The 14481-nt window shown below is 43.0% G+C and overlaps 1 protein-coding gene across 5 annotated transcripts in view; it reads left to right on the top strand.

Moving 5' to 3' along the window:
* Nucleotides 1–14131, top strand: part of XRN1 (5'-3' exoribonuclease 1) — a 203556-nt gene extending 189425 nt beyond the window's left edge. For 3 of the 5 annotated variants that reach the window (XM_014453186.2, XM_023751452.1, XM_014453187.2), the window contains 5 exons: nt 2855–3036; nt 5528–5641; nt 5735–5837; nt 11906–12066; nt 12931–14131. In XM_014453186.2, coding sequence (XP_014308672.1) covers nt 2855–3036; nt 5528–5641; nt 5735–5837; nt 11906–12066; nt 12931–13230 — 860 coding nt within the window. In that variant the 3' untranslated portion in view covers nt 13231–14131. The remainder of the gene's footprint in view (nt 1–2854; nt 3037–5527; nt 5642–5734; nt 5838–11905; nt 12067–12930) is intronic. The other 2 variants (XM_023751453.1, XM_006085764.3) reach the window with 2 other exon arrangements.
* The last annotated feature ends 350 nt before the right edge of the window (nt 14132–14481 follow it).

Below are 14481 nucleotides of genomic sequence, written 5' to 3'. Positions count from 1 at the left end.
CATCAGGGTTTCCGATTTAAGCGGAAAACAATTTTTTGTATTTTCGACCCGAACGCTCATACACAAATTGAAATGGAAATGTTTTCCTTTCAGATTCGTTTTACATTCCGAGAACAAGAAAACCCTTCCATTTATTTGTACCTTTTTTCCTCAGGTTGTTTAGCATGTCTCGGTTAAGAGAGTTTTTTATATATTTCTCCAACGGCCCGGTGGCACAAAATTTTGCCACTTCGAGGGAGAGAGGGGGGTCCCTTCAGCTTTACTTTTGCCTCTAGAAATATGGAATACCTCAAGAGATAAACTCCCTGCTGGCCTAGGCCCCATCCCGGGGGGCAGAGGGGCAGGCCCAAATCCTAGTTGCAGGTCTTTGGTAGGGCTAAGAGCAGGGCGGATGGTGGAGTGGGGGGGTTTGGGCACTGCTCTCTTTCACACTCAAGGCAGGGTTGATGGGGAGGTTGCGGCGCCACCCCCTGTCATGCACAGGAGCAGGGCCAATCAGTGGGTTGGGGCGCTGTCTCCTGTCACTCACAGAGCAGGCCCTATCAGGGAGGTTGGGGCTCTGTACCCTGTCATGCACAGAGCAGGGCCAATCAGGGGGTTGAGGAGCTCCCCCCTGTCACTCACAGAGTAGGGCCAATAGGGGAGTTGGGGCACCATCCCCTGTCATGCACAGAGCAGGGCCCATCAGAGGGGTTGGGGCTCTGTACCCTGTCACACACAGAGCAAAGCCAATCAGGGGGTTGAGGAGCTCCCCCCTCTCACGCACAGAGCAGGGCGGATCAGGGGGTTGGGGCGCCCCCACTGTCACACTCAGGGCAGGGCCGATGGGGAGGTTATGGCTCTACCCCGTCACACACAGAGCAGGGCCCATGGGGGGGGGTTGGGGCGCTCCCCTCTATCACCCACAGAGCAGGGCCGATCAGGGGTTTGGGGAGCTTCCCTCTATCAGGCACAGAGCAGGACTGATCAGGGGGTTGGGGCACCTTCCCCTGTCACGAACAGAGCAGGACGGATAGGGAGGTTGTGGCCCCACCCCCTGTCACACACAGAGCCACAGGGCAATCAGGGGGTTTGGGCGCTGCCCCCTGTCACGCTGATCCCAGTGCTGGGAGGCCTCTCGGCTCCACTGATCCAGGTGCCAGGAGGCATATTACCCTTTTACTATATAGAATAGAGGCCTGGTGCACAGGTGGGGGCCAGCTGGTTTACCCTGAAGGTGTCCTGGATCAGGGTGGGGGTCCCCACTGGGTGCCTGGCCAGCCTGGGTGAGGAGCTGAGGGCTGTTTTCAGGCTGGCGGGTGACTGAAGCTCCCAACCGCTCCTTTTTTTCTTTTTTTTTTTTTTTTATTCTGGGCCAGCTTTAGCTCTGAGGCCTCGGCTGTTTACCTTCTGTATTTGATACAATGTTGTAGTCTGGCTCGCTGAAGCCTGGCTGACTAACGCAGGTTTCTGGGGTTTTGTTTAGCTTCTATATTTGCAACATAGTTGCTTAGAGTTGCAGCTGAGAGGCCGGCAAGTCAGGCGGGGAACGTTGGAGTCCGCAGTCACTGGAGCAAGCAAGCCTCCCTGTTCGCTTCAGTGCATGGCTGCCGGCCGCCATCTTGGCTGGCAGTTAATTTGCATAAGGATATGCTGATTAGCCAATGGGAAGAGTAGTGGATGTACGGCTAATTACCATGTTTCTCTTTTATTAGATAGGATAGTGACAGACATGCTCTTGAAATAGACCAAAATACAAATTTAAAGCAAAATTAGATAAAGATGGTCCCACTGCCAAAAACAAGTAACTTTTTCATTGTTTCAGTAGTGAAAAAAATCATATACCTGAGAGTCAAGAGCTCAGAATCCAGGCTATGTTGCATAACTAACACCATCAGTGGCTTTGGGCAAGCCACTTAACCTTTTTTTAGTCTAAGATAGAAAGAGGTTTAGATTCATTCTTCACTGGGATATGCTCTTGTTCTATTAGCGAGTTTATTGATCATAAAGAATGTGAACTTTTAGAATTTTAAAATTATTTTCTATATAAAACTTTTTAAACAATTTCAGAAAAAATAATTCTAACAAGCATCATTTGAAGCAACAAAAACGTTCACCTATTGTATCTTAGAGTGTAAGATGAATTTCTGAGAAAACTAAAGCAAAAGCCTCAAAACTTAAGAATTAATTGTAAATCAGCTCAAGAGAGCTATTTGCTTGTTTAAATTTTGCCTGAAACATAACTATAGGAGAGGCTCCATGCACGGATTCGTACACCGGTGGGGTCCCTCGGCGTGGCCTGTGCCCTCTCGCAATCCGGGACCCCTCGGGGAATGTCAGAGAGCCAGTTTCGGCCCGATCCCCGCAGGCCAGGCTTAGGGACCCCACCTATGCACAAATCCGTGCACTGGGCCTCTAGTATGCATATAAGATCTTTGATTAATTTCTTTCCACCCTCCCCCTTCCCTCTGAGATTCATCAATCTGTTCCTTGTTTCCATGCCTGTGCATTGAGCGTCTGCCCCCTGGTGGTCAGTGCGCGTCATAGCTACTGGTCGAATGGTCGCTTAGGCTTTTCTATATATAGATAGTCATTAATCTACCAAGATGTTCATTTTTGGCTGTCAGCTACTAAAATTGTATTTTAAAATTTCTATTTTAATCATATATCATTAATCAGTTACAATCACCTAAAAAATCTTTACTGAATTCTTAATAATTTTAGGCAATACTGAATAGTTCTTAAATTTGCTTCATGGGAGATTCCCCTTTTCACCTTTGAACAATTTTTTGCTCTTATTCTATGAAACCTTGCAGTAATTGCCTAATTTGAGATATCACTTAATACAGATATGTCCTGTTCTCTTTTTTGGTAGCATCTTATGTGAACAAGCCTCAAAGTGCTAGTGAATACCATCATGTTCGGTCTATAGACAATGTGTGCTGGCCTGCTTCAAGCCAGATCCCTCCTGTGTCCACACCAGTAACTGAACTCTCAAAAACTTGTTCCCTTATTGGAATGCCACAACCAGATTTCTCCTTTCTTAGAACACCACAGGTATAGTATACTACTGTTCCATTTAAATATGTTCTTTAACACTGAGTTTAAATAAATTGACTGAAAGTATTTGGCTAAAAAAGACATTTTTTTAAATTAACTCACCGTAATGCCTAGGCTGGGTCAGACCAAATGATTTCTTAGGCCTTATACAGCCAACAGGCCAAACATTCCCCACCTCTGGTCTAAAGAATCTTAGTTCAAACTTTCTGATCTTAGAAACTCCCCACTTTTGGGAGTGGACCTCAAAGAAATTTTTTTATTTGTATTATATCCATATTTACTGTACTAGAAATTAAAACTAAAAGGTTTTTAAATATTTATTTAAAAATATGTTTTTTAAAAAATGTAGTAAATGGCCTTGCTTTACATTTTTGCAAACCTTTTCCATGTCTAGCTTAATAGAAGAAGCTAGATTCTCCTATCTTCTTACTTTCAATCTCTTGTGATACATTGTTTTGGTTGAAATCAATCAAGTAAACCTGTCCTCACGTAGATAGTTGAAAAATGGAGCCAGTGTGGTTCAGTGGTTGAGCATCAACCCATGAACTGGGGGAGGAGGGCAAGCAGTGCCAAGGTTCGATTCCCAGTCAGGGCACATGCCCAGGTTGCAGGCTCAATCCCCAATAGGGGGTGTGCAGGAGGTAGCCAGTCAATGATTCTCATCATTGATGTTGTTGCAGAAATTACCAGGCGACTGGAAAACACACAATGGGCACTCGGAAGATTCAGGAAAAAACCCTTATTTGCGGATGCACTAGTGCGGTGACTCAGGGGAGTCAGTCTCCAAAGCCTGAGTGTTTGAATGTAGGGGGAGCTTTCCCTTTTATCCCCTGAGTTGCTTTGTTTCCCAAATATGGACCAGGCTTCCAGACGTTTTGCTGGCTTTGCAGCCCCCCGTGGGTTGGAATAGGGGAAGTGAGAATACACCCAAAGGCCAGGCCTGACTGGCGCCAGCACGGCCAACTCCCTCCAGGGGTTATGTATGGTTCATGGTTTATGGCCTCTGTACAATGGAAGTATTCCGGGAAGCAGGTTCTGCAAGGCTAGACAAGCATTAACGATAAGAATGGGGCTTAATTATACTAGCGAGAATGTGCATCAGAATACTGGTTACTGGCACAAATTCAGATTTCTAGCCCCCCAGTTGTCTTATATTCCCCCTCAATGTTTTTCTCTCCTCTCTCTCTCTCTCTCTCTCCCCCCCCTCCCTTCTTCCCTCTCTGAAATCAATAAAAACAAATCTTTTCAGGGGGGTGGAGATTTTAATAGCCTTTTCATATAACTGTGGATATTTGGTACTACAGTAAAAGGTAGTGTTTTCTTGAAAGTTAGTTGCAATGTAGAATCTGAAACTATATCAATGAACCTTTTGTCTTCTGTATACTTGTGGGAAAATGAGAGTCAAAAGGCAAATAACATCTTAATACTATTATGAAAATAGTTGTGACTTCAACAACACCTGGAAGGTGTCTCAGGGACCCTCAGGGTCCCCAGACTGCATCTTGAGGACCACTAGCTACAAGAAAGTATGTTTTATCTTTTTTACATCTGAGTTCTTGATACATTATTGCCTAAAACAGAAAGCAAAGTTAAACTCTGCTACCTTTTGAAAAAGTACAATTTAAAAGAAAGAATCCCTTTTGTAAAATAAAGAAGTATAATGTAAAGAGTTATAATTTAAATGTGAATATAAAACTATAAAACCTCTGAATCTTTTAGATTTGGGTAATTAATTCATATTGGCTAAATATCTGCTGTTTGGAGGATGGTGTAATGCAGGGGCCAGCAAATTTTTTTCTCTAAAGGTCCAGATAGTAAATATTTCAGGCTTTGCAGGCCATGTGCTCTCTATCACAACTACTCAACTGTGCAGGTACAGTATAAAACAGCCATAGAGTTTACATAAAAGAATGGACACAGCTGTGTTCCAGTGAAACCTTACTTACAGATACAAGTATAAGTCCTAGTTTCCCAGGCCTTGGTATAAAGAAAACAGTTTTGCTGGCTTTCATTTGCATTAGGATGCTCGACCCTTCAGCTAGCTTAGAAGGCATTTTATTTTGTAAACATTGAAAGATAAGGTAATAATTCTAAAGTTTTTGCATGCTAATGCAACATTTTTTTAAAAATATATTTTTATTGATTTCAGAGAGGAGGGGAAAGGGAGAGCGAAATAGAAACATCAGTGATGAGAGAGAATCATTGATCAGCTTCCTCCTGCACACCCCACACTGGGGATCAATCCTGCAACCCAGGCATGTGCCCTGACTGGGAATCAAACCATAACCTTCTGTTTCATAGGTCAACATTCAATCACTGAGCCACGCTGGCTGGGCCTAATGCAAAATTTAAATAGTCCTCTTTTGAATTCTTGAATTTTTTTTTTAACAGAATGTTAAAATTATTCTACTTGTTTAAACTAAGCTTTGAGGGAAGATGTTGGTTTCCTAGCCAGACTTTCATAGACATTTCACATTCTCTTTTTCAGACAATGATAGTTTGCCAGGTGAAATTACCTAATGGCTTGCTGGTGCATGGGCCACAGTGCCATTCTGAAGAAGAAGCCAAGGACAAAGCTGCACTTTTTGCTCTACAACAGTTGGTGAGAACTGTTCACGACTTCTCTACTAAGTTTGAATTAATTACTAGAGCTGTTATTATTGCACTGTCTTACAACTTTCAAATACTTCCATAGGGCTCCTTAGGAATGAATTTCCCTTTGCCTCCACCGATATTTGCAAATTATCCTCCTGCTGTACCACCTGGAACCATTCCTCCAGTTTTTCCCCAACCTACTGGTAAGATAATATTTGCAGTTACTATATTTAAAAAGTTCTTTCAAGATGCATCATTTTAGCCCTGACTGGTTTGGCTCAGTGGATAGAGCGTCGGCCTGCAGACTGAGTTCGATTCTGGTCAAGGGCATGTACCTTGGTTGCGGGCACATCCCCAGTAGGAGGTGTGCAGGAAGCAGCTGATCGATGTTTCTCTCTCATCGATGTTTCTAACTCTCTATCCCTCTCTCTTCCTCTCTGTAAAAAATCAATAAAATATATATTTTTAAAAATGCATCATCCTATCTAATAATAGACAAACATGGTAATTAACCGTACCTCTGACAAGCTTCCATTTGGCTAATCAGGGTGATATGCAAATTAACTGCCAACCAAGATGGCGGCCGGCAGCCAGGCAGCTGAAGCCAACAGGAGGCTTGCTTGCTCCAGTGATGGAGGAAGCCAAGGTTCCCCACCTGCCGCTGCTGGGCTCTGAGCTTGCACTCTAAGAAACAATGTAGCAATTATAGAAGCTAAACAAAACCGAGATACCTGCTTTCAGCCATCAGAGCTGGAGCGAGCAGGACCGAAACAATGTTGCAATTATAGAACCCAAACAAACCCTAGACTCCTGCTTTCAGCAGCCGAGGACTCAAGCTGGAGCCGGCCTCAGAGCTAAAGCTGGCTCTCAGCTCCAGTGACAGCCATAGAAGGTAAATAAATCCCAGAATAAAAGAAAAAAAGGAGAGAATGGGAGCTTCAGTCGCCCGCCAGCCTGAAAACGGCCCTCAGCCCCTCACCCAGACTGGCCAGGCACCCCAGTGGGGACCCTCACTCTGAAGGGGGTGTGACCAGCTGCAAACAGCCATCAGCCCCTCACCAAGGCTGGCCAGGCACCCAAGCGGGACCCCCACCCTGATCCGGGACACCCTTCAGGGCAAACCAGCCGGCCTCCACCCGTGCACCAGGCCTCTATCCTATATAGTAAAAGGGTAATATGCAAACTGACCCTAACAGCAGAAAGACTGGGAATGACTGGTCACTATGACACACACTGACCACCAGGGGGCAGATGCTCAATGCAGGAGCTGCCCTCTGGTGGTCAGGTTGCTCCCACATGGGGAGCTCTGCTCAGCCACAAGCCAGGCTGATGGCTGCCAGTACAGCGGTGGCTGCCAGCAGCGCTAAGGATGTTTGACTGCAGCTTAGGTCTGCTCCCTACTGGCAAGTGGGCATCCCCCAAGGGCTTCCAGGCTGCCAGAGGGATGTCTGATTGCCATCTTAGGCCCAATCCCCTGGGGAGCAGGCCTAAGCCAGCAAGTGGTCACCCCCGAGGGGTCCCAGACTGCGAGAGGGCACAGGCCGGGCTGAGGGACCCCCTACCCCCGAGTGCACAAATTTTTGTGCACTGGGCCTCTAGTTTTAAATAAAAATCCTAATATATAAAGAGCCAGGGTCCGTCACGACATAAACGATCAGATGGCCGACCGAACAGCAGGCTAGGGTCCCGGTCGGCACGATGGGAGTCAGTCCTGGGTCCCGGCCATGCCGGGCAGGAGTCAGTTCTGGGTCCCAGCCACGCCAGGCGGCAATCAGTCCTGGGTCCCAGCTGCCTGCAGCATGGTGGCAGGATGGAGCTGTGGGAATGGAGCCATGCTGCCATCAGACTGGCCTCTTGGTCCCTTCCCCCACCCGTAGGCTCTGGGGAACCAGAGACATGCTGCAATCAGACTGGTCTCTTGGTCCCTCCCCGCCAGCCCGCAGGCCCGGGGAACCAGAGCCATGCTGCTATGGGACTGGACCCTACCCAAGGGGTCCTGGATTGTGAGAGCGTGCAGTCTGGGCTGAGAGATCCCCCTCCAAGTGCACGAATTTTCATGCACCAGGCCTCTAGTTTTATATAACTGTCTAGGGAATAGAAGAAGGAATTGTGAAAAGTTAGCCTGAAACCAGAGCCTACAGATTCATTTGGAAATGTCATTTCCCTCCTACAGCCTCTAGTGTGGCTAGAATAGGACAGCATTTTGTTTTGGGTAGCTCCATATTCCCCAGAAGCTGCCAACATGAATTTTGGTTTAAGGTAGACATTAAAAACCTTTGGGAGAAAATAGAGATGAAGGGAGTAAAAATAGGTCAGACTTTGAAGCTGTGGATGTGAAAGACACTGTCCTTCATGATGAGGGAAATGGAAAGTAGAGGAATTTTTAAGCTCACTGTGTGTTTCTTAATATTCTCTCATAATTCTCTTCCTCCTCCAAATGTGATGCCTGAGTTATCGAGCAGGTAGCTTCAAGTAGCCAGTGGTGACTTCCTAGTGTGCTAGGGCCTGGAAAGATCCCTGGGGACTCAGGACTCTTTGTCCAGGCTCTTTCATTAATGACTTTGAAAAAAGGATGGAACTTCTTTGGGACTCCATTTTCTTATTTATACTAGATGCACCTAGGATCTCTTTGAGACTAATATTTTACAATTTTATGATTCTAAATCTTAAGTTCATTAGCATTTCTTTTGTCACCCTTTTTTCCCTAATGACAGTTGGCTTCTTCATATCCTAATCATTACCATTTTAAGACCAATAACTTATTTGTTTCACATTTAGAAAATTACTTTTCTGAGTCTACTATATGCCAAGTATTATTCCAGGAGTTCTACATATCTAATCCTCACTAAAACATTAGAAATGTGAATAATGCTGATTAAACAAGTTATCTTTTTTTGCCTAAACTCCTTTGAACTAAAAAATAAATTATTTTAAAAGTATTAGGACAAAGAGATGAGAGAAAAAAATATCAGCAAATTAGAGATTTGAAAAGAGTTTGTAATGAGAAAAGCAATTAAAGGAGTAGTAACCAGCATAGTATAGCATATAGTAGAGTTAGGCTACAAACTAAAGTGTCTATAGAAGAGGATACAAATGAGCTGATAAGCAGATTGTCTTTTAGAATTCCCAAGAGATTCAGACCTTGGAAGTGTCAGACTCTGCCACAGCGTCAGATGAGGTCTGGACTAAGAAGAGTGGTATGGGTTTAGAGTCTGTATGGAGTGATGGGACCCTCTCTAAGCCCCTTCTCCACACAGCCAGGCAGTGCCTCTTTAGACAAAAGACTGGAGGTATGTTCTCCGGAGGGCTCCCTAGATATGTGGGAACACCAGGTCAGAGTGGAGAATGAAAACTGAGATTAAAGTAAATTTCATTTCCCCATCCTGTTTTCCCTCTGTAGCCAGCCATAGCCCAGATAGGAAGTTAGTTGGAGGATGGTTCTTTTGAGAAATTCATTGAACACCAAAGAAAAGACCTACTGACATTTGGAGGTTGTCCCAACAACCAAAAGGCTGGCTTACCACCCAGGCATCCTTGAGAGAATCCTTGAGTCCTGTAGCCCTCCCACACAGATGCTGCTTCTAATCATTGCTGGGTCTTGTGCTTTCCTATGAATAAACTGGGAGATCCTGAACATTTTAGGAAAAGAGAATCTCTAAAATTAAAAGAGAATCCAAAACAAAGAAAAAGGAAAATGACCTGGAAACAGAGATAATGTAGGAAATAACAATATTGCAACCAAAAAAATAAGAAAGTATGAAAAAAAGAATAATTGGAGAACAAGAATCAAATATTGAGTTGATTTTTTCAGTAGATAAAGCCCCAGCAAAGCCATGGAAATCTCAGGAAGAAGAACAGGACAAAAGGTGGAAAATAAGAAAGAAGGGACAGTGCATGGATCCAACACCCATCTAATTAGAGTTCCAGAAAAAGAGACCAGAGATGGGAAGGAGGAAAAGTATCAAAGAAATAGATAAGAAAGCTTTTTGGACTGAAGGACATGCATCTCTAAACTGAAAGAGCCACCAAACACTTAGCACAGTGAATGAAAAGAGATACAGATTGCCTTGAAATTCAAAATACAAGTAATAGATAGTCTGAAGAGGTCAGAGAGGAGGGGGAAATACATTTAAAAGATCAAGAATTAGGCCCTGGCCTTGGTTGGTGTGGCTCAATGCTTCGGTTAGAGCATTGGCCCACTCACCGAAGAGTCACAGGTTCAATTCCCAGTCAAGGGCACATATCTGGGTTGCAGGTTCATTCCCCAGGTTCAGTTGGGGTGCATGCAGGAGGCAACCAAGTGATGTGTCTCACATTAATATCTCTCTCTCCCTCTCCCTCCCCCTTTCTCTCTTTCCTCCTCCCTCATTTTCACTCTCTATAAAAATCAATGGAAAAAATATCCTCAGTTGAGGATTAACAACAACAATCAGGCCCTAGCCAGTCTTGCTCAGTAGTTAGAGTGTTTGCCAGTGCACTGCATGGTCACAGATTCGATTCCTGGTCAACGGCATGTGCCTGGGTTGCAGGTTTGATCCTCAAGAGTGCAACCAATCAATGCATCTCTCTCATATCAATGTTTCTCCTTTCCTCCTTCCCTCCATCCCTCTCTTCCATCTACTCTCTCTAAAAATCAATGTAAAAAATATCCTTGGGTAAGGATTAACAAAAAAAATTTTTTTAAATATATCTTACTGATTTTTCACAGAGAGGAAGGGAGAGAGATAGAGAGTTAGAAACATCGATGAGAGAGAAACATCGACCAGCTGCCTCCTGCACACCCCCTACTGGGGATGTGCCCGCAACTGAGGTACATGCCCTTGACCGGAATCGAACCTGGGACCCTTCAGTCTGCAGGCCGACGCTCTATCCACTGAGCCAAACCAGTTAGGGCAACAAAAATTTTTTTTTTGAAAAGAAAGATCAAGAATCAGAATGGTATTTTACTGTTTAGCAAAGGGTCAAAGCTAGAAAGCAGTTGAGCATTGAATCCTAAGGCAGAATTAGTTTCATCTGATTTTTCTGTATAGCCAAACTGAATCATCTTAACATCACAACTGCTACCAAAGTTGCTTATAGATATTATCAAGACCTAATTTTCTCAATGTTTTTAGTTTTTGTCATCAGAATTTGTGCATGTATAATTCATAACACTGTATTATGATTCTCCTAATACAAAAATTTCTTAAGGGGCTTAATTTTACTTAAGTTATACTATGTTACAGTTCTAACTGCCTTTATCTCTCTGAAAAGGAAGTTTGAACCAGTATATATCTTCTTCATTGGCAATGTGCTGTGTAATACAGTGGTGCCCACATGCTGCACTGATACTACCTACATACTAGTAAGAATCACCTGTGGAGCTTGTTAACAGTACAGATTCCTGGACCTCTCTGACTCTGGTTTATTAAGTGTGAAACTTTGCCCAGGAATCCGTACTTAACAAGCTCCTGAGGTGATTCAGTATACAACCTTAAATCAGGTTTGGAAACTCCTGGTTCAATGTACTTTTAATAAGAAACAAAATATAAATTCTTTTTAATTTTTTTTTAAAGAGAGAAGGGAAAGGAGAGGGGGGGGAGAGGGAGAGAGAAAGAGAAACATAGATGTGAAAGTGGAACATCAGTTGGCTGCCTCCTGCAACCCCCCTAATGGGGATTGAGCAAGCAACCCGGGCATGGGCCCTGACCTGGAATTATACCAGGAACCTTTCAGTGCACAGAACATGCTCAACCAACTGAGCCACACCAGCCAGGGAAGATGTACATTTTTAAAAATTCTTGAATTAAAAATATTAGAATAGGGAAAAGAAAGATTCTACATGTCATAAAAATGATCACATTTGAACACTTGGGCTTTGGGGGGTTTTTTGTAGGCTGGGAACACTATGGAAGCCACTTAGCCTTGGGGGCAGGTGAGATCCTTAAGATTTCTCTCTTTGTGCCCTGGCTTTTGTCCCCCAAGGGACAGTTTCAATAACCCTATTATTATTTTTAAAATAGTGCTACAAATATTCCTAAAGCTCACATCAGTATATGTTGTTCTTGGCCATTGTAGGCTAGACAGCATAATGATAAGCTGACTTATGTAAATTGTTCATAGTCCTAAAAGGGGCTTCTGAGGTTGAATGTTGTAAGCAAGATTAAAGTTAAGTGTATGCCTCTTTGCCAAAGTGAAAAAAGCCAAGAAGCATAGCACAAGGAAGTCTTACATTTCAGGGCTTTGTTAAGACCATTTTACTAAAATATAAATTTTCTGTGATTTTTAACAGCTAATATAATGCCTTCATCATCTCATCTCTTTGGCTCAGTGCCATGGGGAGCACCAGTGCCAGTTTCTGGAAAGCCCTTTCATCATACTTCATATTCCGGGGCCATGCCCATGGCTGGGGGAATGGCAGGTGGTGTGCACAATCAATTCATACCTCTACAGGTGAGACCTGAAAATAGAATTGTTATGTTTTAAGAGAATTTCTCAATGCTCAAAGATGACTGATAATAGAATAGTGTATTATTCAATAATTGCCTATCACTGCCAACTAGAAGCCCAGTACTGGTCTGGGTGCTGAGATAGTGACCAGTGGTACCAGTCTGACCTGGTCCCTGCTGTCTGAGTTTATCCTATCTAATAAAAGAGTAATATGCAAATTAACCATCACTCCATCACACAGATGGCGGCGCCCAGTCCCCTCAGCCCCGCCACTGAAGTGTCCAGGCTTGTCACCACTCCGGCGGGCCGATCTAGCCTCGCTGCTCTGCCGCCGCCACCGCTGCAGTGTCCGGGCCTGTCAGCCCCTCCATGAGGCTGAATGCTGCGTCCAGGGGGCACATGCAAGTGGGTGGGGACTTGACTCTGGGTCTTCTGGCGCAGGGGGACTTGATGCTATGTCCCCGTTTGTGCTGGCCAGCAGGTGGACATCCCCTGAGGGGTCCCAGACTGCGAGAGGGTGCAGGCCGGGCTGAGGGACCCCCCGAGTGCACAAATTTTTGTGTACTGGGCCACTAGTATTCTAATAAATAATAATAATTGCAGCAAGTAATGATATCCTTTTCTAGTACAAAGTGATTTAAATTCAGGAATATAAAATTTCTTTATATTTAAGGTACGAAGAATTTTTAGATATTTTATTCATAACTATAAATTCCTTTAATTTCTAAAGTCTCATTTGGAAATTTATAATTGGAAGTCACAAGTCAGCAGTGATCGACAAATATTACCAGCATGGTTTATGGTATTTTCTGAGACTAGTTTTTTTTAGCCTACATTGTTAATCGATGATGTCTTTATTCCCTAAAGGTTACTAAAAAAAGGGTTGCAAACAAAAAGAACGTTGAGAATAAGGAGGCCCAGAGTTTTCAAGCCACCCCACTTCAGACTAGCCAGCCAGGGTCTTCCGATGTCCCCAAAGTGATTCCACAGGAGAGTTCATCAGCTCCCTTCAAGTCCTCTCAGATTACTCAGCCTGCATCTTCCTTTCAAGTTGAAGCTGCCTCTCAAGGCCATAGTATATCTCACCATAAGTTAGCACCCAGCTCTTCAAGAAAAAAATCAAGAAAACTGGCTGTCAATTTTGGCATTTCTAAACCTTCTGAATAAATGTGGTACTTGAAGTTAAATTAATTTCTTTTCACCCAATCCATATCTGTGTGTCATAAAAAAATTAGAATGTGCTATTTTAAGATAATATGTTTCAATTGAAAAATTTTAACTTAAGTTGTGGGGCACTTTTCATGCTGTTTAAAAGACTATATATCAAATTGTGCATCTTAAATATGTGCAGTTTGCTTTACGTTAATTATACCTCAATAAAGCTATTTTTTAAAAGACTAAATTAAAGCTTGTATGAAAATAATACTAGCAGACTAAGCATTAAAATGGACCACTCTGACTACTGGCCTTGTCCTGAACTATGAATTAGACATCATATTGCAATAATAATAAACATTTTTACATGTCATTGAGGGATAATTAAACGGAGCATGAAAATTGGGCCCCAAGTATAATTTACTGAATATGAATTTCATTTTTCTTTCTAATGATGTAACAATTGTCAGGGGACTGACTCTTATGTACATGTATTTTAACGTATCTTCTATTGTCTTTGTGAGTCTCTTAGACCTGCTGTGAACTGATCACACTGTGTGGTGCTGCCAGTTTTGCTTTATTCCAAATTTTGTACCAAAGCAACTTTAGAATACTGATCAGAATATTTCACTTAATTACTAACAATTATAAATAGCAATCTAGATTTAAGCAACTAATTACATATTTGTAGATATTCAAGAACCAGCATTTGTAATTTCAAATAAAATTAAGTTTAAAAATTTACAGGGTACAATGATTATAAATTAATCTTCCAGTAGAATAAAGTAGAAGCTATTAATCATGTTAATTAAGGATATTGCATTATTATTTTGTAGAGCTCACTTGCACAGCTGTAAGAGCTCCATGTTGGTCCCCGTTTAGTGCTCCCTGGCTGAGGAAATTGTAGTTCTAATATCCAAGCACATGTGTTGCAAGCACAATACCATTTTGGTGTGCATTATTTCCATTGTCTCCCTGCTCCTAGCTCTATGCTGCACTGGCCAGCACCAGCACTTGGTCTTTGCGTGTCTTGTGGGGGGTATTGTTCAAGCTGTGGCTCTAGGATTCTTTTAGAGTTTTTAAAATTTATCAGTGGTTCAGGGCCTGAATTTTTATATATATATTTATCCTTTAGTTTTTGTGATGTGTTTATATTTTTAAGGAAGTAAGTTATCGTACTTTTTTTAAAAGTTGGAACCACAATTTTTATATGGAGCTGCTTCTTATATCTAACTTGATTGAGTGCATTGGACACTCTGCCAT

This window comes from Myotis lucifugus, unplaced genomic scaffold, assembly GCF_000147115.1.
Source record: "Myotis lucifugus unplaced genomic scaffold, Myoluc2.0 scaffold_21, whole genome shotgun sequence".
NCBI classification, from domain to species: Eukaryota; Metazoa; Chordata; class Mammalia; order Chiroptera; family Vespertilionidae; genus Myotis; species Myotis lucifugus.
This window is presented reverse-complemented; position numbering and strand designations above follow the sequence as displayed.